The sequence below is a fragment of the Pseudophryne corroboree genome, chromosome 6 (genome assembly GCF_028390025.1).
Source record: "Pseudophryne corroboree isolate aPseCor3 chromosome 6, aPseCor3.hap2, whole genome shotgun sequence".
NCBI classification, from domain to species: Eukaryota; Metazoa; Chordata; class Amphibia; order Anura; family Myobatrachidae; genus Pseudophryne; species Pseudophryne corroboree.
Genome location: NC_086449.1, coordinates 769,587,604 through 769,613,442, shown reverse-complemented (window position 1 = coordinate 769,613,442; position 25,839 = coordinate 769,587,604). Strand labels below are relative to the sequence as shown.

Below are 25,839 nucleotides of genomic sequence, written 5' to 3'. Positions count from 1 at the left end.
AACTTACCGTTGTTAAATCTCTTTCTACAAGGTACACTGGGCTCCACAAGGCGCCCACCCTGACTCACTTAGCTTTTTTGGGTTGGTATTGGCATAGCCGCTGACCCCCTCTCCTGCGGTGAGTGTGTGGTGTATTTGGCTACGATCGGTTGTCGTCTCTGGTATCTGCTACTGCATTGGGCTGGTTAACAAAACTGAGCTCACTGGCATGGAGGCGGGGTTATAGAGGAGGGAACAGTCAAAAGCTTTGAGCCTGTTGGTGCCTCGGATCAAGATCCTACTCTACACCCCGACGTAATTCCTTGTGGAGCCCAGTGTACCTCGCAGAAAGAGATTTAACAACGGTAAGTTCTTACCATAAATCTCGTTTTTGAAGGGAACCAGCTCACTGTTGTGGGAGATCCTTTCCAGGGGCAACTGCAGGATCAGGGGCATTTGAATTGTGGTATAATGGCCACGCCCACTTTACTGCAGAACTGGATTCAACCCAGGACGGTTGTCTGTTCTCTCGGAAGCCTGGGAGAGCTCTTCGGAATTTGTTAGTCTCCTGGAAATTCTGGCAAGGTAGGCATCTCTGTGACTAGCTGCTGTGTGTTAGCAGTGGCTGATACTTGCGGGCACTAGTGTTTATTCTTTGAATCTGAATGATTTTCCGTCGCCATACAATTCTATGGTGATGAGGAAATTGTTACATATTTGCAGATACCATAGAGAGGACAGATTTTTCTCCATGTTATCTGCTTTCATACATACAGAAGCTTGTCGTAAATGTTATGTAGCGCATGCCAGGGGCGGATTGGGATCGAACACCAGCACGGGAAATTTTTGGAAGCAGCCCTAATGGGAGTAGAGTCTATATGGGGGGGAGGGGCTGTCAAGTGGGCGGGGTTACTCCTCAGAGGTCCTGATTCTGAGAAAGACACAGTTGGGGCCTCCTTTGCTTTACGTTATGTTAATGTTTACCTGCGACTTTATGCATATGCTGCTACAATGCCCTTCCCTGATGTACATCTGTACGTCTGAATATACAAGGACTGATATCCCACTTTCTGTGTCTACTGACACTGCAGTCATGCCTTTAATCTACTTCTGATTTTATTGGTTATTCATTCTACAAACCCCTTATTTTAACCATATATGTTTCAAAGTGTAGGGAGGGGGAGCACACACTACATACAGCACAGTACAGAGAGGGAGCACACACTACATACAGCACAGTACAAGGAGGGAGCACACACTACATACAGCACAGTACAGGGAGGGAGCACACACTACATACAGCACAGTACAGGGAGGGGGAGCACACACTACATACAGCACAGTACAGGGAGGAGGAGCACACACACTACATACAGCACAGTACAAGGAGGGAGAACACACTATATACAGCACAGTACAGGGAGGGAGCACACACTATATACAGCACAGTACAGGGAGGGAGCACACACTACATACAGCACAGTACAAGGAGGGAGAACACACTATATACAGCACAGTACAGGGAGGGAGCACACACTACATACAGCACAGTACAGGGAGGGAGCACATACTACATATAGCACAGTACAGGGAGGGAGCACACACTACATACAGCACAGTACAGGGAGGGAGCACACACTACATACAGCACATTACAGGGAGGGGGAGCACATACTATATACAGCACAGTACAGGGAGGGGGAGCACACACTACATACAGCACAGTACAGGGAGGAGGAGCACACACTACATACAGCACAGTACAGGGAGGGAGCACACACTACATACAGCACAGTACAAGGAGGGAGAACACACTATATACAGCACAGTACAGGGAGGGAGCACATACTACATGCAGCACAGTACAGGGAGGGAGCACACACTACATACAGCACAGTACAGGGAGGGGGCACACACTACATACAGCACAGTACACGGAGGGGGAGCACACACTGGGTGTGGTTCATCAAATCGACAGTGTCTAGGTCGACAATGTTTAGGTCGACCACTATAGGTCGACAGTCACTAGGTCGACATGGATGGAAGGTCGACAGGGTTTCTAGTTCAACATGTGCTAGGTCGACAGGTCTAAAGGTCGACATGAGGATTTTTATTTTTTTTGTCGTTTTCTTCGTAGAGTGACCGCGTTCGCTCGCCATGCTTCGGGCATGGTGCCTTCGCTCCGCTACACACTACATACAGCACAGTACAGGGAGGGGGAGCACACACTACATACAGCACAGTACAGGGAGGGAGCACACACTATATACAGCACAGTACAGGGAGGGAGCACACACTACATACAGCACAGTACAGGGAGGGGGAGCACACACTACATACAGCACAGTACAGGGAGGGAGCACACACAAGTAGTGAAACACAGACACAGGTGACCAGCACAGCGGAATCTGTCTCAATGGCCAATCCGCCCCTGATTACATACATAGCCACCACATTACACAAATAGCACCACATTACATGTATAGCACCGCACTAGACATATAGCACTGCATTACACAAATAGCACCACATTATATGACTAGCACCACATTACACGTATAGCACCTCATTACACAAATAGCACCACATTACATACGTAGACACCGCATTACATACGTAGACACCACATTACATTAATAGGCCTATCATCATGGACAGACATTGGGCAGCTATAGGGCTGAAGGACTTTGCATTAGAGATTGTCCCAGGGCTGGCTGTGAGTGCTGCCTGATCAGCTGGCATCCTGAGAACAAGGTACATTCTGCTCCTGTCCAGTCCCCAGACTATACACTGTGACTGGCGACGCCGTAACCCTTACACCATCATGATAATGCAAATAATGTAATTAAAATAACCTCTCTGCCGGGTCCCCTTCAGTGCTCAGTTGCCGCTCTGTCCAGTTCAGTGAGCGTGCAGGAGCTAGGGCGGCAGCAGGTGCAGTGAACCTGGCTTCGACTATAGCTATGCTGCTGCTCCCGGGCCGGGCTCGTTAAAGAGACCTTTGGCCGGGGCCAGAGAGAGGATGCTGCTGGGCTGGCTAACTTTCTCCAGGTCCCCCATTGGTAGAACAGCTTCACCACTTTTCACGACTAGCGGCACCTAGAATTGCCCGCTAGCCTAGCTTCCGGATTGCATTCCAATGAACCGCAAGTACTGGAAGCAGTGTGAGCCAGCCCAGCCTGAATGTGAATCGGCTTGGCTGAGGGAGATATGGGACCGGCCCATCTGAATCTGTGATGGTGTCCTGGTGGGCCAATCCGCCCCTGGCACATGCACTGGTTATATTGCACATTTGCCACTTACCACCTCTTCTTACATCTCATTCTCAATCTCTCTCCAAGCTTTGATAAATCTCCCCCACGCTGTGACAGATGGAACATTCGGTAACCTTGTCACACAGAAAGCACAGTGCAGTGAAGTGCCACCTGTGGCCAAGTTCCATTTCCCTTCACTGCAATGTGTCAGAGTTGAGCGAATCTTTAAAATGTGAACATTGGTGGTCATTCCAAGTTGATCGCTCGTTGACGATTTTCGCAACGGAGCGATTAAGGCTAAAATGTGCATGCGCATGGTACGCAGTGCGCATGCGCTAAGTATTTTAACACAAAACTTAGTAGATTTACTCACGTCCGAACAAAGAATTTTCATCGTTGTAGTGTTCGGAGTGTGATTGACAGGAAGTGGGTGGTTCTGGGCGGAAACTGGCCGTTTTCTGGGAGTGTGCGGAAAAACGCAGGTGTGTCAGGGAAAAACGCGGGAGTGTCTGGAGAAACGGGGGAGTGGCTGGCTGAACGCAGGGCGTGTTTGTGATGTCAAACCAGGAACGAAACGGCCTGAGTTTATCGCAATCTGTGAGTAGGTCTGGAGCTACTCAGAAACTGCTAAGAAATTTCTATTCGCAATTCTGCTAATCTTTTGTTCGCTATTCTGCTAAGCTAAGATACACTCCCAGAGGGCGGCGGCCTAGCGTGTGCAATGCTGCTAAAATCTGCTAGTGAGCGAACAACTCGGAATGACCCCCATTGTGACCGATAAGAATTTGATCACAATAATTGTAATTTCATTTGTCAATCTATCCCATAAATCAGAGTTTCCTAATTTAGTTCCTATCTTCCTCCCTGGAGCCACCTGTCACTAGTATGACTGGTGTGATGGGGAGCTAGGAGGGTGTTATGCAGCATTGTTGATAAGCTGTAGCAACTTTCATGTGTACTACATTGGTTTTTAAAACAGAAATTCCAAGAAAAAAGTCAGGTGTATATCTTTTACATAATCACAGTGTCAGGCTATAAGTAGAAGGTTGCTATATACCATTTTTTATTGCCTTGCTTTTTTTAGGCTGTTTTTAATGATTTATCATTCTGCACATGGTCATGTGACAACCATGACAACCACTGTCGCATGGCACTTGATGTAGTGAGCAGAGAGGCTACTGTATGTATTGCCCCTGTAATGTAAAATCTTACCATCCTTCTTATCCACCTGCCTTCAAATGACAAGTTGCGAGCCTGTGGCAGCCATATTTGTTAACCCCCCCCCCCCCCAAAAAAAAAAAAAAATTATGAAAATAAGATAATGATTTGTAGATGGGCATCTAAAAAAATGTATGCGTAAAACCTGTTTCTTAAAGAATAATGAAATATACCTTCTTTGTGGGATTGCTACTTTAAACATCACGTTATTTGTATCAGTTAGACCTAATTGCAACATCTGTACTATATAAATCACATTTGATGCTTTTGAATGTATTAAATATATTAAAATAACCTAACGCAATATTTATTTCAGTAAAAATAAGCTCCTATTTTTATAAATAAAGCCTATTCAAATATTCTAAACGTATGTGTATTTGTTAGGCTTCTTTTATAGTACACTATTATGGCAACACAAGTGCAAATATGCACTTCCACTCATGTGCAAGCTGGGGATTGTAGTTCTTTACATGGCAGTATCCAGTAAACCTCATGGGTTGTCATTGTGCAGTATGCTGACACTTGTAATGCCACAATATGTTATTACTAGAGCAGCTGAGACATCTCATGGAACCCGGTGCTAGAGGGGGAATAGCCAAGCAGAGGCATGGCCACACCCACCTAAAATTTGTCTTTGTCTCTCCACCTCCATGGTTGTCCCACGCCTCTGCCAGGTCGCAAAGACAAGCCTAGGCCATTGTACTTAGTACTCACCCAACAATACTTTTAAACTTATCTTCCCTGATACACAATGGTCTAGACTCTAGAGTACCAGAAGACTCCAGTCATTAGTGTATCTAGAATTGGTGCAGGGTATGGTGTGTACAAGGGCCCATTGGACCAGGGGGGCTTCCCTATTCTTGTTCCCAGCAGCAACATCTGTGTATTTGGAAAGATGGAGCAGGCACAGCAGATAACAAAGGCTCTGGCACCACCAGGAACAAGTCTGGGGGAAGCCACCGTACAGACCCGACCACCGCTGGCACAGCAAGGATGATGCACATGAAACCCCTCTTCTCGTAAAATGCCCCTGGGCGTAGTTCTAGTCAGCATTGCTCCAGTATTCTCCAGGTGAGGTGGTTCAATCATTTTTTTCCAACCTCATCCCCTAGAGACTGGAATCTAATGATGGGCAGGTTAGGCTGTTTATCTTAGGGGAGGTGGTTTTACAAGACTAGTTAACCTGGCAGGATAGCACCTCCCTTGTCTATTAAGTCCAACACAGTCTTACTATCCAGGCACTCCACTTAGGCAAATTGCATAGTAATACTGGATGTGTCACCCGCTTGCTTCGGATTCAGCGTGGGATCCTACCTTCCAAACCGCCAGACGATAAATCCTCTGGTCTGAATCTGGAAACGTCTTTCAGGTGTGGCAGTTTACATACTGCACAACAAACTTCAATTAATACAACCATACTGCGTCTGCTGGATCTCTGTAATAAGTCTTCCAAACCTAAACTACACATAAACTGCCATAATTAGAAACCTAGGGACTGATGACAAGTTGAATGCAAGTCTGTTTTGCAGAAAGTTTGTGTTTATTATTGGCAGTTGGAACCCCACCTGCTGCTGAAGGGGTGTTACTGGGTGGCAACGGGGCTTACACAGTAAGCTAAGTTTCGTGAGTGCGTGTCATCGGAATTGCGTGCTGTGTTAAGCATACGCCTAAATACACCGGTTTTCACATGCATCTCCTGCATCAAGGGTAAGCATGGTGCAAATGTGATAATGATGATGACTATGAAAACAAGTGTACAGGTAGGGGGCGATGTGGTTGAATAGATGTATACTGAAACTACAGATTTATTTCCTTGTACGCAATATAAGTCGAATTGCGGCCGACTTTCGTTTAGCTCGGCAGAGGGCCGCTAATGAGAAAAATAGAACATGTATTGTTTTTTTTACAAGTCATTTCTTTGTTAAAGTTACAGTTGCATAACTCCAGGTATCATCTGTAATGGAGATTGCTATTTCTTCATGCTAATGACAAAATAAATAAAATGACCATCCTGTCTCTTTTATTCCTAGGGGAGCTTTCTCCATTGTCCGCAGATGTGTGAAAGTTTTATCTGGCCAGGAGTATGCAGCAAAAATCATTAACACCAAGAAGCTTTCAGCTCGAGGTGAGTGCGGGGTGGCAACCTTTCATTTCTAACCAATGTGTCACCGACAGATAAGGTCACAACTCCATGCGGAATAAATCAAGATCCTATCGCTGTAAAACAAATTAAAAAGCGCAGAGTGTAGGATGGGAGGGGACATAATGTGTCACAGTGATAGAGAAGATAAAGAGTAAGTGATAGACAAGAAGGACGTGAGAACAAAATAGAGCCCGGAGAGTACAGCTATTAGTATTAGTATTTATTTACACTCCGGCACTGTCCGCTTAGGGAAATTGCAAAGCGTGAATAATGAACACAATAAAACAATCCCGTTTCCCGGAGGCCGGTTCTGAGCAGTAATTAGCTTACGTATAATTTGTATAAATAACGTAACAAATATTTCAAGTGCAATTTTTCGAATGATGGCCCTCATTCCGAGTCGTTCGCTCGGTATATTTCATCGCATCGCAGTGAAATTCCGCTTAGTACGCATGCGCAATATTCGCACTGCGACTGCGCCAAGTAATTTTACAATGGAGATAGTATTTTTACTCACGGCTTTTTCATCGCTCCGGCGATTGTAATGTGATTGACAGGAAATGGGTGTTACTGGGCGGAAACAGGCCGTTTTATGGGCGTGCGGGAAAAAACGCTACCGTTTCCGGAAAAAACGCAGGAGTGGCCGGGGAAACGGGGGAGTGTCTGGGCGAACGCTGGGTGTGTTTGTGACGTCAAAACAGGAACGACAAGCACTGAACTGATCGCACAGGCAGAGTAAGTCTGAAGCTACTCTGAAACTGCTAAGTAGTTAGTAATCGCAATATTGCGAATACATCGGTCGCAATTTTAAGAAGCTAAGATTCACTCCCAGTAGGCGGCGGCTTAGCGTGTGTAACTCTGCTAAAATCGCCTTGCGAGCGATCAACTCGGAATGAGGGCCGATGATTTAAACTCACGGCATAATTTTGTGTTAATCTTTAAATGTTATAACTATGGCCCTCATTCCGAGATGTTCGCTCGTTGCCGAATTTCGCTGTATTGCGATTAGTCGCTTACTGCGCATGCGCAATGTTCGCAGAGCGCATGCGCTTAGTTATTTTACTCAAAAGTTAGGTATTTTACTCACGGCATTACGAGGATTTTTCTTCGTTCTGGTGATCGTAATGTGATTGACAGGAAGTGGGTGTTTCTGGGCGGAAACTGGCCGTTTTATGGGTGTGTGTGAAAAAACGCTGCCGTTTCTGGGAAAAACGCGGGAGTGGCTGGAGAAACGGGGGAGTGCCTGGGCGAACGCTGGGTGTGTTTGTGACGTCAAACCAGGAACGAAACTGACTGAACTGATCGCAGTGGCAGAGTAAGTGTCGAGCTACTCAGAAACTGCTAAGAAATTTCTATTCGCAATTTTGCAAATCTTTCGTTCGCAATTCTGCTATGCTAAGATACACTCCCAGAGGGCGGCGGCTTAGCGTGTGCAATGCTGCTAAAAGCAGCTAGCGAGCGAACAACTCGGAATGAGGGCCTATATACAGTATATATAACATAACCACTGAGAATAAAAACACAGACGACAGTGCTGGTGTTTAAATTAATTTTTCTTATTGACAAATATTGGCCCTCATTCCGAGTTGTTCGCTCGCAAGGCGAATGTAGCAGAGTTACACACGCTAAGCCGCCGCCTACTGGGAGTGAATCTTAGCTTCTTAAAATTGCGACCGACGTACGCGCAATATTGCGATTACAAACGAGTTAGCAGTTTCTGAGTAGCTTCAGACTTACTCTGCCTGTGCGATCAGTTCAGTGCTTTTCGTTCCTGGCTGACGTCATAAACACACCCAGCGTTCGCCCAGGCACTCCCACCGTTTCTCCGGCCACTCCTGCGTTTTTTCCGGAAACGGTAGCGTTTCCAGCCACACGCCCCTAAAACGCCGTGCATCCGCCCAGTAACACCCATTTCCTGTCAATCACAATGCGAACGTCGGAGCGATGAAAATGCCGTGAGTAAACTTACTTTCTTCATAGTAAAGTTACTTGGCGCAGTCGCAGTGCGAACATTGCGCATGCGCACTAAGAGAATTCTCACTGCGATGCGATGAAAAACTCCGAGCGAACAACTCGGAATGAGGGCCATTACTTTTACATTTCCATTTTTAAATGGTAGCAGCATTAAAGAATGGACAGGACAACCAAACACACCCTGAACCAAACAGTGGTGTTCAGCTCTCCTTGCCACAAGCCACCCGTTCAGAGACTACCGTTCTTTACCGCCACGCACACACTAGCAAACCATACACAAAAAGGGGGGAAGGGGGGGGGGGGGGGGGGGACCGAAACAAAGAGAAAGATATTCTACTATTAGCGGTAACTACAAAACTCCTCCCCCACTTTACTACTATTGGCTGTTAAGAATTAAGCTGACTGTCTTAAAGGGGGAACTACCAGCACATAATTAAAGGTGAAACACTGGAACTCCTAGTGCTTCAATACCCCTCATGCTTATACTGTCAGCCTTTGGTGGAACATATTTGCAGTTAATTCATTAGCGAACAAAAGAGTTGCATTCATTCCGGATGCACTGCATGCAAGGGCTGGTTTGCAATTCTTAGTCTAAGGGGGTAATCACAGACAAGTGCCCACGCTTTTTCTGTCTATGCACTACAGTGCAAAAATGGGTGTGACAAAAACTGTGTGTGTGGATGTGGTTTCTATAGCCAACTACAATTTCAAAATCCAACTACTGTACATATATGAAAATATTGGCATGCAAAAGCATTTTACTCAGTGGCGGATTTTACCATTTTACTCAGTGGGGGACTGCAGCCCCCCCAGGTAAAATCAGCCACCCCAGCTCAGTGTCAGTGAGCCAGATGCAGTCCGTGACTGCACTAGCTTCACTGTGGCTGGTAGTGACTCCCTATTGAAATTCCTACCTGTCAGTCACAGACACTACAGGCAGTCCTATTGGGAGGTGTTTCCTCCGTTCGGGACTGCCAGACCGGGCTGTGATAAGCAGAGAGCTGGCTTCCTATAGGAAGCCACTTCCTGCCTCGTCAGCCCTAGTTGGCTTCTATGGGCTGCAACCGATGCAGTCCATAGAAGCCGGGTGTTTACGCATGCTCAGTCTACATGCTGTCGTTGAGCGTGCGCAGGTCCCGGCACCTGCCGTATCCATTGCACAGATGCCGTTACCTGGCTGATGGGTTGACTGTCTCCTCTCCCCTCTCTGGGCAGGCAGGAGTAGCGGCAGCCCCCCTACCACCGTCAGGTAGGACGCACTGCTTGTTTACTGTATAATCAATCAACACCTTCCAGCCTCATCTAATAAAGTGAGACTATATTCTAGTGACCACTATACAATACAGAGAGCATTCTAGTTACCTCTATACAATACACAGAGCTTTCTAATGACTGATATAGAAAATATGAGCATTTTAATCCCCAATATACAAAACAGAGAGTATTCTAGTGACCTCGGTATAACACATTGTGAATTCTAGCAACATTTGCACAATACAGAGAGAATTCTAATTTCTATTTGATAGATTTAGACACTTTCATATATATATATATATATACACTGCTCAAAAAAATAAAGGGAACACTAAAATAACACATCCTAGATCTGAATGAATGAAATATTCTTATTAAATACTTTGTTCTTTACATAATTGAATGTGCTGACAACAAAATCACACAAAAATTATCAATGGAAATCAAATTTATTAACCCATGGAGGTCTGGATTTGCAGTCACACTCAAAATTAAAGTGGAAAACACACTACAGGCTGATCCAACTTTGATGTAATGTCCTTAAAACAAGTCAAAATGAGGCTCAGTAGTGTGTGTGGCCTCCACGTGCCTGTATGACCTTCCTACAACCCACACAAGTGGCTCAGGTAGTGCAGCTCATCCAGGATGGCACATCAATGCGAGCTGTGGCAAGAAGGTTTGCTGTGTGTGTCAGCGTAGTGTCCAGAGCATGGAGGCGCTACCAGGAGACAGGCTAGTACATCTGGAGATGTGGAGGAGGCCGTAGGAGGGCAACAACCCAGCAACAGGACCGCTACCTCCGCCTTTGTGCAAGGAGGAACAGGAGGAGCACTGCCAGAGCCCTGCAAAATGACCTCCAGCAAGCCACAAATGTGCATGTGTCTACTCAAACGATCAGAAACAGACTCCATGAGGGTGGTATGGGGGCCCGACGTCCACAGGTGGGGGTTGTGCTTACAGCCCAACACCGTGCAGGACGTTTGGCATTTGCCAGAAAACACCAAGATTGGCAAATTTGCCACTGGCGCCCTGTGCTCTTCACAGATGAAAGCAGGTTCTCACTGAGCACATGTGACAGATGTGACAGAGTCTGGAGATGCCAAGGAGAACGTTCTGCTGCCTGCAACATCCTCCAGCATGACCGGTTTGGCAGTGGGTCAGTAATGGTGTGGGGTGGCATTTCTTTGGGGGGCCGCACAGCCCTCCATGTGCTCGCCAGAGGTAGCCTGACTGCCATTAGGTACCAAGATGAGATCCTCAGACCCCTTGTGAGACCATATGCTGGTGCGGTTGGCCCTGGGTTCCTCCTAATGCCTGACAATTCTAGACCTCATGTGGCTGGAGTGTGTCAGCAGTTCCTGCAAGACGAAGGCATTGATGCTATGGACTGGCCCGCCCGTTCCCCAGACCTGAATCCAATTGAGCTGGGACATCATGTCTCGCTCCATCCACCAACGCCACGTTGCACCACAGACTGTCCAGGAGTTGGCGGATGCTTTAGTCCAGGTCTGGGAGGAGATCCCTCAGGAGACCATCCGCCACCTCATCAGGAGCATGCCCAGGCGTTGTAGGGAGGCCATACAGGCACGTGGAGGCCACAGACACTACTGAGCCTCATTTTGACTTGTTTTAAGGACATTACATCAAAATTGGATCAGCCTGTAGTGTGTTTTTCCACTTTAATTTTGAGTGTGACTCCAAATCCAGACCTCCATGGGTTAATAAGTTTGATTTCCATTGATAATTTTTGTGTGATTTTGTTGTCAGCACATTCAACTATGTAAAGAACAAAGTATTTAATAAGAATATTTCATTCATTCAGATCTAGGATGTGTTATTTTAGTGTTCCCTTTATTTTTTTGAGCAGTGTATATTATTAAATACTCCCCTTCCAACCTATTCTAGTGGTAAAACTCAGATAGCAAATCTCTAGGGGCGGCCATTAAATTACTTACCTATCCTGCGGTCCCTCACGCACACTGTAGATAGGGTTGCCACCTCACGCATCATCGATTCCTGGAGATCCACCCCCCAATCCCAAACCCCCCCCCCCCCATGGCACCAAGCAATGTTCATGTGAATACAATGATGTACCATATTTATAAAATATTTTATGTACAAACAATCTAAATGAAACAGTGTATCTATATAAATAGGAACATAATAGTCGCCACTTGGATAAATTACAGGCATTTAGTGCCTTAAAACTAGATTGTGTGAAAGAGGGAAGAACCATGGAAGTGTAAGTGTTGCACACAACCTAATCACTATCACGCTTCAACAGGTTAAACAAACAAATGCACTACTAAAAGGTGTCTGTTAGTGATTAAAAAATATACATATATCTATATATAACTATTTGTTTCATGCATGCTCATTATATTATAAATATATGTGTGACATGCCTGTCAGCTCTCGTTGCTCTTCTCACATGAGCCGGGCCGGCGATACTTCACCACCACAGCCCGGGGAAACGCTGAGGAAGAGCATCACGGCAGCTTCGGCTCAGTTTGGGCTGAACACAGTCTCGCAAGATTTGATGTCATCATCTCGTGAGACAGTCACTGTAGTTCATTGAGTTCCTTGGCTGCCAAGGAGCACTGCTGGTGCTCCCAGGGTCCCCTTATTCCTGGAGAATCCAGGAAATCAGGGAGAGGTGGCAACCCTAACTGTAGAGCATTGTATCACAGGAGCATGAAGAGTCCTTCTGAGGAATGCAAGGCAGGCTCCCCAATGAAATAGCATGTGTTCTGGAGGGGCATAGCCAGCCACCAGTGTGAATGGAAGGAATGGAGTATGGCTGCCGCCGTCACCTCACCTGAGTGATCACTTTTCCCTCCTGGCACAGCGTCGGAAGGACAGAAGAATCAATCAGGTGACCAGGGCAAGGTTTTTTTTTTCCTTTATACATATCAATTTGTAGGATTTCTACAGGGGGGTTCAACGCCATGCCGCCATAGTGAACATGACAATTATGCAAATAGATAGAATTTGATACAGTTTGAGGACCCAGCCCTTAGGATCCTCTTCAAATACACAGGCAATGCTGGGTTCACTACTATTGTGCCCTTAGCTTTCCCTTCATTAGCAGACACTGTGAAATAGGCATTACCTCTCAACTGCCCTGGCAGGGGGCACAAAGTTATGATAGTCACCAAAAGTCGGGACTGCCCCACCAATAGCAGGACAGGTGGCAGACTCTACATGTTCTTGCAGCTTTCACTACCTGATACCACTGCTCATGTCTTACACTTGGTTCCTGTCTGGAATGGCTGGTCACTGTTCTTAAACAGGGATAGGCTTATAATAAAAGGCCAGGCTCATATGAAAAGCCTGGTGATGTATGTGCCCTCTTGGTCTCCCTAGACCCCCTAACCAGACCTGCCATTAATTCAATAGCACCCATGTTTTATATATAGGATAGGCCAAGATGGTATTGAGATCCCGGGTGCTTGGGATACCGGCAGTCAGAATACCGACAGCGGCATCCCAACGCTCGGGATCCCGACACCTACTAGGTAACTATGCTACCCCTAATCCCTAACCTCTCTAATCCTATTGCTCCTTACCCGCAGCCTGATGCTAACTCCCCCCCCCCCCCCCCTGCAGCCTAACCCTCACCCCCCCCCCCCCCCCCCCCCCGCAGCCTAAACCTAACCATCCCTCCTCCACAGTCTAATCCTAACCCTCCCTGGTGGTGCCTAACCCAAACCCTCCCCCTCCGCAGTCTATTCCTAACCCTCCCCCCGCAGGTTAAACCTAACCTCTCCCACCCCCATTCTTACCTCTCTGCAGTCCTTCACTCAGGATCCTGGCGCCGGCATTGCGCTCCATGACGGGATCCCGGCGTCAGTTTTCTGTGCATTGTCGGGATTCCAGCATAGGTATTCTGATTTACGGGATCCCAAACGCCGGAATCCTGACCGGATCCTGATAGGCCTTCCTCCCTGCATCCAGCCGTGACATTAAATTAGTAACATTTACATTTAATTAATAGAGCTACGTCCCTCTAACCTGACCTGACATTAAATTAACACACCAAAAAATGAGACATATCCGGCAATAATGAATTATTCCCATGTGGAGTGATAATAATTAATCAATATTATGGATGGTTTCCTTAGCCTGCTATCCCGGCTGAGAGCAGCTTCCTGCTACCCTTATAGATCTAGAACACAAACAAAATATGGATTTTATGCCAAAGTATCTAAAGCCTCTGTAACAAAAATATATAATAAAAATAGTGCTATTTATGTACAGCTCAGATTTTGTGTCAGTTTAGTGGTTTTATAGTTGACTTGCTGAACTGCTTAAGTCTGAATTTTAGGGCAGGCCTCAATATCACTGACTCTGGACCCCTTTTATTTCATTGTACAGTACCCTGGATGTACAAAATGATTATCAACTAAGAGTCATTGACCTAACAGCATAATAATGGCTTTAGGACACCCAGCACAGGCCAAGGCCACCCAGCATGTATGGCGCCTCCTCACGATGCATCTGCAATTTAATTGCGGCCGCATTGAATTAAGGTTGATCCCTGGCAGCGCAGTCTGGCTACGCTGCCATTCTTTTATTCCCGGCAAGCCCCCATTCGGCCCGCCATGCCCCCCGCCAGCGACTTGTTGCGGCCCTGTGGACACCCGCCGCTGTCAATCACATTGCAGCCGCAAACTCTCGAGATGCAGCCATTGCGCATGCGCAGTTTGCCGATATAGGCAAACTGCGCTGCATGAGCTCCTTAGTCCATCGGCATACGGATCCTGTGTGTGCTTTGGCATTGGAAACACGCTGATTAAACATAGCAGACAGCGCAAATTCCTCCATTGTTCCCGGTCACATCAGGCAATTTGTACCCAATAAAGGTGGTCATTCCGAGTTGATCGCTAGCTGCATTTGTTCGCAGCGCAGCGATCAGGGGAAAAAATGGCAATTCTGCGCATGTGTATGCGGCGCAATGCGCACGCATGACGTACTGCCACAACGAACGATGCAGTTTTGCACAGGGTCTAGCGATGCATTTTAGTCGCACTGGTTGCCGCAGAGTGATTGACATGAAGTGGGCGTTTCTGGGTGTCAACTGACCGTTTTCAGGGAGTGTTTGAAAAAACGCAGGCATGCCAGGGAAAACGCAGGCATGGCTGGGCAAACGTTGGGCGGGTGTGTGACGTCAAATCCGGAACTGAATAGTCTGAAGTGATCGCAAGCGCTGAGTAGGTTTTGAGCTACTCTGAAACTACACAAAAAATGTTTGCAGGCGCTCTGCAATACAACCGTTCCCACTTCTGCTAAGCTAAAATACACTCCCAGTGGGCGGCGGCATAGCGTTTGCACGGCTGCTAAAAACTGGTAGCGAGCGATCAACTCGGAATGACCCCCAAATTGCTGTAATGAAGTTTCTGAACAGTATAATTAATAAAAGTGAAAATTGCAAAGGCTTGGAGATAGCTTTACTAAGGGGTCTATTTACTAAGGCTTGGATGGAGTTAAAGTGGACAGAGATAAAGTACCAGCCAATCAGCTCCTAACTGTCATTTTTCAAACCCAGTCTGTGATATGGCAGTTAGGAGCCGACACGCTGGTACTTTATCTCCGTCCACTTTATCTTCCATGCAAGGCTTGGTAAATAAACCCCTAAATTAGGTACCGTATGGAGTAGGAAGGTGAGCTAAGGTATCATCTGCCTCAAATGCACAGTAACTCATTGGAGAAGGTCCTAGTTCCCAGAGAAGAGGGGTAAGCTGGAAACAGATGGGGAACCAAGACTGAGTCGTAGGTATCCCAATAGAAAGAGGAACTGGGGAAGGAAATATCCCAGTGTAACCCTGATTTAGGGTTTAAACAACACTTATACTGAGGTAGTTATAATATGGTGACTAATATGGAGTATAAGCATATATATTATTCATATATAAAAGTTAATGGATGTTGTAATACTGTATGCATGTTGTGAGGTAAATAATACAGTTCACAGATATGTAATTGTATGTACATTGATGTAAATGTAGCGGTGAATACAATTAAGGCTTATTTTATGGTTTCACAGTGTATCTAAAGGGTTAATGTCCTTGTGCTCCTAACTGTCAATCACCTAGTGGGGTGATTGCCAGTGGGCGGGGCATCACCTCAGAGTGGGTCATGTGACTACTAGAGAGGGGTGGAGAGGTGCTGTGAGTGTAGCTGAGGGAGAGACTGCATATCCCTTGGTGAGAGAACATAGTTTTTTGCTGCTCCGGCCGTCGCTCGCATTAGAGCTGAGCGGTATACATTGCGGCGGCCGGAGGGGGCTTAGTGTGTGTAGCCAGAACAGGGCTTCCTTACTGTAAAGGTGGTGACAGCAGCATTGAGACTCAGCACTGTTCATAGAACCCGGCATCAGCGCTAGTCAACTCACCCAGCAGTATTGGAAGGGCGCACCTATGACAGGGAGACAGAGAGGGTTCCTTCCTACCTATTACCGGCACAGACTCTGACAGCCACAACAAAGAAGCCAGGACCAGCAGCAGAGGCTCCATTCTGTGTGGCTGTAAGTGTAAGGGAGGAGTCGGGGGAGCATCCTGCTGCAGCATCACTAGATCGTAGAAGTGTGAGTGCATAATCCAGCCATTTATATTACCCCTACACTAAGCACAGCAAGCCATAGGTGACTATGGTACATAGTCAATTTCATATTGGGACTAAGGACTCCAGGGCTAGGCCGCAATAATGGCTATTAAGCAGGAGGATAGTAATGGGTCACAGTAGTCAGAGTGACCTATAATGACAGTTCCATGTATGGCTTAATCATAGTGCTAAGGAGAAGGTAGAAAGCACTGGGTATATATATGTAACAGGAGGAGTGGAGTGAAACTTGAACTGTTTAACGCTTCATAAATAGTTTTAAAGCTCCTCCATATATCAGCATCACATCAGTCAAAGGAGAGCCAGAGACATTGTTCCGCAGCGCTAAATAGAAAGTAACACCCTAAAGCTGCCACCTAATGTGTGTATTTATGCCCCTGAATTAGCAGAATTAGAGTCAAGGACATTAAAGGTAGCCATACTACAGTGACATTGGATGGATGTTAAAGCCTCTTAGCCACAAAGGATTAGAATATCATCCCGATTCAAGGACTAGCTTGTGGCACTTTAATACAACTGTGTTATATGTATATTCGTGAACCCGTAAGAAGGACTGACACGTAAGAGACTATTAGTTTTAAAGTTAAAGGATTTGAGCTCGCTGTGACTATGATAAGAGAAACCATCTCTTGCAGATATATTTAATATAGACTCATCCTAAGAGACAACAATAATTTGAGGCATACAGGAATCGAAAAGCTATATATGCTCTGAAATATAGAAAGCATCAGCTACTTCAAATGGACACAAGGACGCAGCATAACAAAGGTTTATCATACCAGCTTCTTAGGAGTTTAGTTTAATACTGGACAACTACGGTAACATTTTTAATGAGGAAAGGATACAGATTCCTTGGTAATCAACTGTTGATGTTACTATCTATGAGCTAAATAGATACTTTCTGTTATCTGCCAAGGAGGAACTATAAGTAACCTTATAGGAGAAAGTAATCGCTACCATAAGTAGACTGAGCCAAACATCTTTCTCTTTAACTGAAGGGAGAACTGATAGTTGATACTAAAACATAGTGTCAGACATTCTGTATTAACTGCTGTTATTTTTAGGAAGTTTATGGGCCCTTATAGTGCACTATCATATTAAGAGTACCCGGGTCACTCTAACACCTAAGGGTGTCTTGAAAAGAAAAAGGATTTGTTGTATTGCATGCAGGTACTTTGTATAGGCCTAATTGACAGGGGGTTAGCATGGATTAATGACTTAAAGGGGAATGTGTAATTGATGAAATGTTAATGTATACTTAATCCATTTGGTACTGGTCATTAAAGTGTTATACTTTCCATGTGTGTGTGGTCCGTCTGGAAGTTGATCTGAAGATCCTGGAAGAAAGAGACAGGTATATTAGATAATATATCTATGATATAAGGGAATCATCCCCTAAGGATGGAGATCAGGCTTACTCAAGCAAGCCTTAACGGTAGTTAAATACTACACATAGCTTGAGTGGAGGCACAGCTATTAGGTAACCATCCCTTAATAGAATACATAGACAGCTCTCGTTCAAGGTATTGAGGGTAGGGTTACACCAGAATAAGTAGATATCATGAGAACTAAGGCAGTTGATATCACAGTTGCTGAGGGAGCTTCTTAATCATCACTAAATGCAAGTCATAATGGTAATTTTCAGTTATAATATCCAGGTATTGGAGCTATTCAGCACAGTGATAATGCAGCAGATATCACTAGCATAACATATCTCCTGTCTACCCCTCATCTCCGATCCTGGCCGCCATCCCTATACTGTGGTATGGGAACTTTCATTCATCAAAACTTTTGACAGCAGGAACCTACATCATCTTCTGATGGCGTTTGTTCCTAGATCCTCACTCCTCCCTATGGGAAAGAGGTCCAGGTTACGAAGAGGAATCAGACCGGATCCCTCCATCTGCTGAGTGAGACCAGGTAGTGTCAAATTCCGCCACTAGTAATAGCGGTGGAATCTACTGTGCTAGGGATCGCGGGGACAGCTGCAGTATTGTATTGCTATGGTAATATGATCTCCAACACCATAACTTGTGGTGAGTCCTTTGCCAGATTATCAGGGGGCTTAATGCATATGGCTCTAAGACGGCACAGACATATCCACAAACAAAGGTTAGTGTTGTGAAAAGCTGAGGTAAGATCTAAGACATGAAGTATAGAGAATTTTCCTCTTTAGACTTGAGGATAACGAGCTCTTTGTCATTTTTCTCCAACTGTGTCTCTGAGGAAGGTGCAGTACAAGGTGGAAACCAGATCAAAGGTGATCAGAAGACAGTTTGTGTAAAGAATCATTTTTGAAAAAATAACTGGCATGATTGTGACATATCAGGTAACGGGGGCTAGATGTCAGCTGTGAGGAGAATAATGAATGTTTATGTTGGGGTAATGTGGCAGAGTTAGGATAGGAGGGAGTAGGCCGAATGCCAATGAGCACAGGGGAGGAAAAGAAGTTATTTCATGACTGGTTACATGGCTACAGAGAGGGAAAGTTTCAGGAATCTTTTTTCAAGAAACAGTGCAGAATGCCTTCAATCAGCTAACGGCTAATGTATATCAGGCGTCTGAAAATGCTGAGGCTTTTACGCAAACAGAGAAAGAGAAATCAAGAAAGCTGGGAAGGCGACCTAAAGCAATTGCAAGTTTTGTGGACCCTTTTCCTATTAATGCACTTCTTCCTTGGTTCCTTAAAAACGCCTACTGGCTCTTAGATATGACTTATACTCTATTCTGTCCACCGTTGGTTAAACAAACTTTTTCTTATATTATGGTACTTTAGAAGTGAATTAAACTTTTAAATCTAAATAAAATGAATGAACTTTAAGTGAGGTGCATGTGCTTTGGAATCTTGTGGATAAGGATTCATTTGTGTTCCCAAATTGTAGCCCTTGCAGGATGCTGTACTGTGTGGTGCTGCAGTATACGATCCCACTCCTCACATAGACCCTCATTCAGGTGCGGTCACTAGGGCGGCTCAATGTACAGTACTTTGCGCATACACAGGACAGTCTGCTACCGTTTTGGGGGGCGACAGCCTGTTTGTGAAAGCAGAGGCGTGTCTCCATCCTTTAGGGGGACGGAAGAGGTCAAGAATCTGTCATAGCATACCTCCCAACTTTGTTTACTTGTGGAGCGGGACGCTCCCGAAAAGGGGGCGGCCTATGAAAAGGGGGCGTGGCTTAGCGGGAGGACCCGCGATCGCGAGCCACGCCCCTGTTTTCGTCACTGAGGGGGGCATGCCCAGCGCTCTGTGAGCCGCTGGCATGCTCCCTCTCCCTCTGACTCCACTGAATAGACGCTGTGCGCATACGCACAGCGTCTATTCACCGCTGCTCTGCTAAGCAGAGCAAAGATTGACAGAGCCTCCCAACTGACCCCCCCCACCGCGGGACACTGTGGCCTGCGGGTGGGACAGCGGGACAGTCCCCAAAAAACGGGACTGTCCCGCGAAAATCGGGACAGTTGGGAGGTATGGTCATAGGATTCCAAGGAAGCAGCAGTCATAGCAAATCCAACCGCGCCTGAATGACCCCCTTAGGGCCTGATTCATGTGTGTAAGTAAAACAAAACAGCAAACAACTGGGAAAAACCATGCTGTACTGCAGGTGGGGCAGATGTAACATGTGCAGAGAGAGTTAGATTTAGGTGAGGTGTGTTCAACTTCCAACTGTAATCTAAATTGCAGTGTAATTATAAAGTTGTCTACATGCAAAAGCAGCAACTATTTACCCTGCACAGAAACAATATAAATGTATTTGCGCATCATGACTTATTCCAGACAATGTTCATTACTTTTTTTTGCTTTACTTACAGTACAAACATGAATCAGGCCCATTGTTAATAACACATAACCTTGACTGAATGTATAAACGTGTATGTAGCTTAAGGAGAAAACTCACAGCTGTAAACACTGACTCATCGCACTATTGATTTGCCGTTACTTGCTGCTTCTTCATCCATCATTGCATAATCATTCTGTGCTTTCACGAGACTCTATTCCAAACACAATGTGGGTTTCTCTTTAGTATTGTCTTAGGGCATATTTGCCAAAATTCTGCAGTTGGTGCCCATAAATGTAAGTTCATATCACTTATCGCTGGAATTTGCCAATATTCACATGCAGGGACAGAGGCTCAGATAGAAGCCCACAGAAAAAACAAGGTTATTCCCCAGCGCACAGTACAAAATTTAAAATAATCACTATACCCCACGATGGTGTAGTGGTCTCCAGTGCAAAAATTGAAATGCAACCAGTTCTCATAGGTTGGATGCGCTGCTTTGCGGCTTACTCCCTCTATGTTAATATGGTAATGACCACAGATATCCTCTTAAAGTAACAGTCCTTTTTTAAGGGGGGGGGGGGGGGGGGGCACACTCCCAGTTATAGAACTGAGTTTGTAGAGGTAGATGATTTTTCCAAATAGATTGTGCACATCCCTACAGGAATTGTTAGCAGCAAATGAAGTCCTGTTTAAAGAAGAGGTTACCTTCCGAGCGCACAATTGTTCTCTCCAGGAGGAAGCTCTCTGGCTGGTCTGTCCTCCAAGCTGATAGGCAGGGTCCGGAGTCCGCCGGCGGAAGTCCCGTGCACGCTGTGTGTAGCGCTACTCAGCGTTGCTCGGGATCGATGTTCTCCGTATCGACGCGTTTCGCCTGCGGGAGGCTTCGTCAGGAATGCAGAGTGATAGCAGCCCGTCTCCGCGATGTGTAACAAGTGGTTGCTAATGTGATTACCTCCAGGTTTGGACCCCGGCAGTGTTACTGCATACCTTCCAACTGCCCCGATTTTTGTGACTGTCCCACCCTCGGCCCGCAGTGTCCTGGGGGGGGGGGCAGTTGGGAGGCTCCTGTCAGAATCTAATCACGGGAATCAGAGGTACTGGGAACATGCCAGCAACAAGCGGTGGCGTGGCTTGCAATCGCAGCACTCCCATGAAGCCACACCCCTTTTCCATAGACCATGCCCCCTTTTTGACCGGGCGCGACATGGAGTCTCTTCCTGGGCAAATGTTGGGAGGTATGTTACTGTGCACGCCTGGTCATCAGACCACACATGTGCATGAGGAGTTTACCGAGAGTCCCTCCCTGGAAAACCTTGCAGAATGAAGCCCATAGACTACAATGGTTGCAGTTATTATTATTTATTACCAGTTATTTATACAGCGCACACATATTCCGCAGCACTTTACAGAGAATATTTGGCCATTCACATCAGTCCCTGCCCCAGTGGAGCTTACAATCTATAGGGTTAATTTTATTTGTCTGGCGCCAAGTAACCTACCAGTATATTTTTGGATTGTGGGAGGAAACCCATGCAAGCACGGGGAGATGGCTACTAGAGCCTAGATCCAGAAAGCTACGCTTCTCACAGCTCGGGTAATTTCACAATGAACAGACCCCAATGGTACAGAGACTACCTGTGCAAACAGAAATAGATGGGAAATGGGGGGGGGGGGGGGGGCGCAGCAGAAATATAACAATGTTGACATGGACATAATGTGACATGTCGAAATTGTATCAACATTGTGAAGATCAACATAACAGATTTAGGGTTAGGGTTGGTCTGCAGTTAGGGTTAGGCAGCGGTTAGGGTTAGGCTGCGGTAAGGGTTGTGCTGCTGTTTGGGCTGCGATGCTGTTAGGGTTGGGCTATGGTTAAGATTAGGTTGTGGTTAGGGTTGGGCTGCGGTTAGAGTTAGGCTGCGGTAAGGATTGTTAGGCTACAGTTAACGTTGGGCTGTGGTTAGGGTTGGCCTGCGGCTAGGGTTGGGTTATGGTTAGGGCTGGGCTGTGGTTAGGGTTTGGTTGTGGTTAGGGCTGGGCTGTGGTTAGGGTTGAACTACAGTTAGGATTAGGCAGCGGGTAGGATTGGGTTGCAGTTAGGGTTAGGATGCGGATTAGGTTAGGTTTAGTGTTAGGCTGCGGATAGGGTTGGGGTGCGGTTAGGGTTAGGCTGCAGTTAGGGTTAGGCTGCAATGAGAGTTGGGCTGCAGCTAGGGTTAGGTTGTGGTTAGGGTTGGGCTGTGGTTAGAATTAGGCTGCAGTTAGGGTTAGGCTGCAGTTAGGGTTAGGCTGCAGTTAGGGTTGGGTAGCAGTTAGGGTTGGGCTGTAATTAGGGTTAGGCTGTAATTAGGGTTAGGCTGCGTTTAGGATTGGGCTGCGGTTGGGATTGGTCAGCAGTTAGGGTTAGGCAGCGGTTATGGTTGGGCTGCGGTTTTTATTGGGCTGCATTTAGAATTGGGCTGGGGTTAGGGTTGAGCTGCTGTTAGGATCATTCTCATTGAACAATGTTTTCATGATGAATATGCCCCTGAAAACATTTCTAGAAGTGGCCTCGTGTGGGCGGCACCAAATCAACTGTAGGCGGAACCTACACAGAAGCAGGAGGGATGAGTACAACACTATACCTGGAAACTTCAGTGATAGGCAAGAGTAAGGCAGCCAGTAATGGTTGGTGGAGTTACACCAACAAAAGGCAGAGTTATAGAATGCAGCAGCTCTTCAAATCCTTGCAATACCAAACATCCTTAGAAATCCTGGGGTCATTCCAGTAAACACCCCAGCTAAAATTAAATAAAATGCAGAGGAACCAATGATTGGCTGCCATAACATCACATGGTCTTCATTTCCTTTTTGCATAAATGAATCAATTACTAATCAAGCGCTGTATGTAATAATATTTGTTAAATACCCAGCACAGGTGGGATTTTAAAAATAATAGCAGCGGTGTCTCGAGTGTCCTGAAATTCCCCCAATCTGATGAGGCTTGCATTATGGACAAAAATCTGGAATACCATCTGTTCCAATATCCCTTCCTCATAAGATTTACATTTTCAATGGCAATGACCAACACAATATATGGTCGACACAAGTTTTTTGGAATGTGTTGCTTTTTTATTCAACTTTTTCATAATTTACCATAGACATGGACTACAGAGTCCAGTGAGGCACCTTGCCCGAAGCATGATGAGCTAAGCGGTACACTTATTGGGGTTTCATGTGCTGAAACCTACAATTTGACACCCAAAAAAACCATATGTCAACCTTTTCATGTGTCGACCATTTCGATGTCGACCGTTTGATTGTGTCAACCTTTTTACTGTCGACCTTTTGACCCACACCTCTTAGGATAAGTCCTGCAACTTTTAGCTGCTGGCATTAAGGTGCTATATGGAAGTTGTGTAAACCATTACATTGATGTACGTGTTACAATGAAATTCTGTCATAATGCATAATATAAAGGGCGGGACGTACTGGGTTTATGCCGCATTACACATGTAGTAACTTTGGGATGCCAGAATTCCGATGTGTAGGGTAACGCCAGCTTTTTCTGGCATCACCCTATAGAAGCCTATGGACTTCTTTTTTGCAATCTTCCTAAGAGGAATCCAATACAGATCCCTCTCAGCATACCCAATAGAAGACTATGGGCTTCTTTCTGAGAGGGATCCAATCGGATACCTCCCAGCATCCGGCAGCCACCGTGTTCCTCCCAGGGCTGATACATGTAAGTCTGGCTTTGCAAAGGCCAGCTCGTTTCAGAAGAGCTGTCCATTACGATACTAAGTGCATATGTTAGTAGTAGTACATATACGATTACTATCATTCCAATGTTTGCCGGAATATAGGGCCATCCTCAGGTTTGTTAGCAACCAAAAGGCTCACTAATGGGCAAAACCATGCTGCACTGCAGGTGGGGCAGATGTAACATGTGCAGAGAGAGTTATATTTGGGTGGGGTGTGTTCAAACTGAAATCTAAATTGCAGTGTAAAAATCAAGCAGCCAGTATTTACCCTGCACAGAAACAATATAACACACCCAATGCAGCATAGTTTTTGTCCATTAGTGTGTTTTTTTGGTTTGCTAACAAACCTGAATGACCCCCATAGTATGCAGTTGTAGTACATCCCGCCCACAGTATATTACACTAAATTCACATGAACTAAACAGTGTAAGCTGAGCTTCTCATGAGCTAGGAGATGATGCACACATTATCTCCACCCAAATGAACTGGCAGAAATAAGGGGGCCCTGGAGCAATACAGCTGTAAGGCTACAGAATGACACACAAGCAGGCAAGAATGACACACAAGCAGACAGGACTAGGTTTACACTTGAATACTTTCTCTATGCCAAGCAGGGAGACATTAAAATCTGGTAAGTGCCAAAGGGTCCAGCCAGGGGCTACCTGTGATGTGGCCAAAAGGAGGTACTATGCAACACCTCTGGTGTCACAGAACAGGGCATGCAGGGGTTTAGAGCCACACACGGGTAATGGGAGATGTGTGTGTGTGTGTGTGTGGGGGGGGGGGGGGGGGGGGGTCTGAGGCACACATGGGTAATGGGAGGTGTGCGTGTGTGGGGGGGGTCTGAGGCACACATGGGTAATGGGGTGTGTGTGTGGGGGGGGGGTCTGAGGCACACATGGGTAATGGGAGGTGTGCGTGTGTGGGGGGGGTCTGAGGCACACATGGGTAATGGGGTGTGTGTGTGGGGGGGGGGTCTGAGGCACACATGGGTAATGGGAGGTGTGTGTGTGTGGCGGGGGGTCTGAGGCACACATGGGTAATGGGAGGTGTGTGTGTGTGTGTGGGGGGGTCTGAGGCACACATGGGTATCGGGACACCCTCTGTCTTTTGGGAAAATTAAAATTTTATTTTATACAAGTGCTGCAACACAGTGTGCAAAGGCATGCGCCTGTACGGGGAGGAGGGCAAGGGGGCGCCAGTCAGTGTTGTGGGGTGCAGTGTGCTGAGAGAACTAACACCATTTGCCCGTCACCTGCATGTCCCTGACTGCAGTGCTGCTGACTCAGTCCGGGCGACCCCCCCCCCCCCCCCCCCCTCCTCTTCCCCAGTACAGAGCGTGTCTTTGTACACTGTGTTGTCTGCGGCTTCCCTCAAGTGGAAGGTCTGTTATTGCTCAGCTGAACTAACTTTACGAAGACAGTAGTGCCATCTAATATTGTAATGTATATTTTATATTATACACATTGATTACAAAATTTCTTTGTCAACAATACTGAATTTGCAATTTTTCCTTCAGGGATTAACACACAGATATGTTTGGGGCTCAGGGCTGGATTAAGCTTTGGTGCGGCCCAGTGCAGTTACGACATGGGGCCCAGGGGAAGAGGGTGGGGGTGGGGGAGGAGGGGGGTGGGGGGGGGTGTACATTAAATTGTGCATAGCTTCCAACATGACCCATTCCAGCAGGGACAAAATGCTCTCGACCTGGGTTTCCCTCTTAATATATGATTGGCGTCACCTGTGTTGAACAATATAATTGATAAGAAAGGTATTTTAACACAAGTAATGGCAATCATAAATTAAGGGGGCGGTCAAGGTAGAGAGCATTTTGTCCCTCCTGGAATGTGCATACTTGCCTACTCTCCTGGATT

General features: G+C 46.2%; 1 protein-coding gene across 3 annotated transcripts in view; it reads left to right on the top strand.

Annotated features, from left to right (window-relative positions):
* Nucleotides 1-25,839, top strand: part of CAMK2A (calcium/calmodulin dependent protein kinase II alpha) — a 339,869-nt gene that overhangs the window by 104,230 nt on the left and 209,800 nt on the right. For all 3 annotated transcript variants that reach the window (XM_063928633.1, XM_063928634.1, XM_063928635.1), the window contains exon 2: nt 6,482-6,576. In XM_063928633.1, coding sequence (XP_063784703.1) covers nt 6,482-6,576 — 95 coding nt within the window. The remainder of the gene's footprint in view (nt 1-6,481; nt 6,577-25,839) is intronic.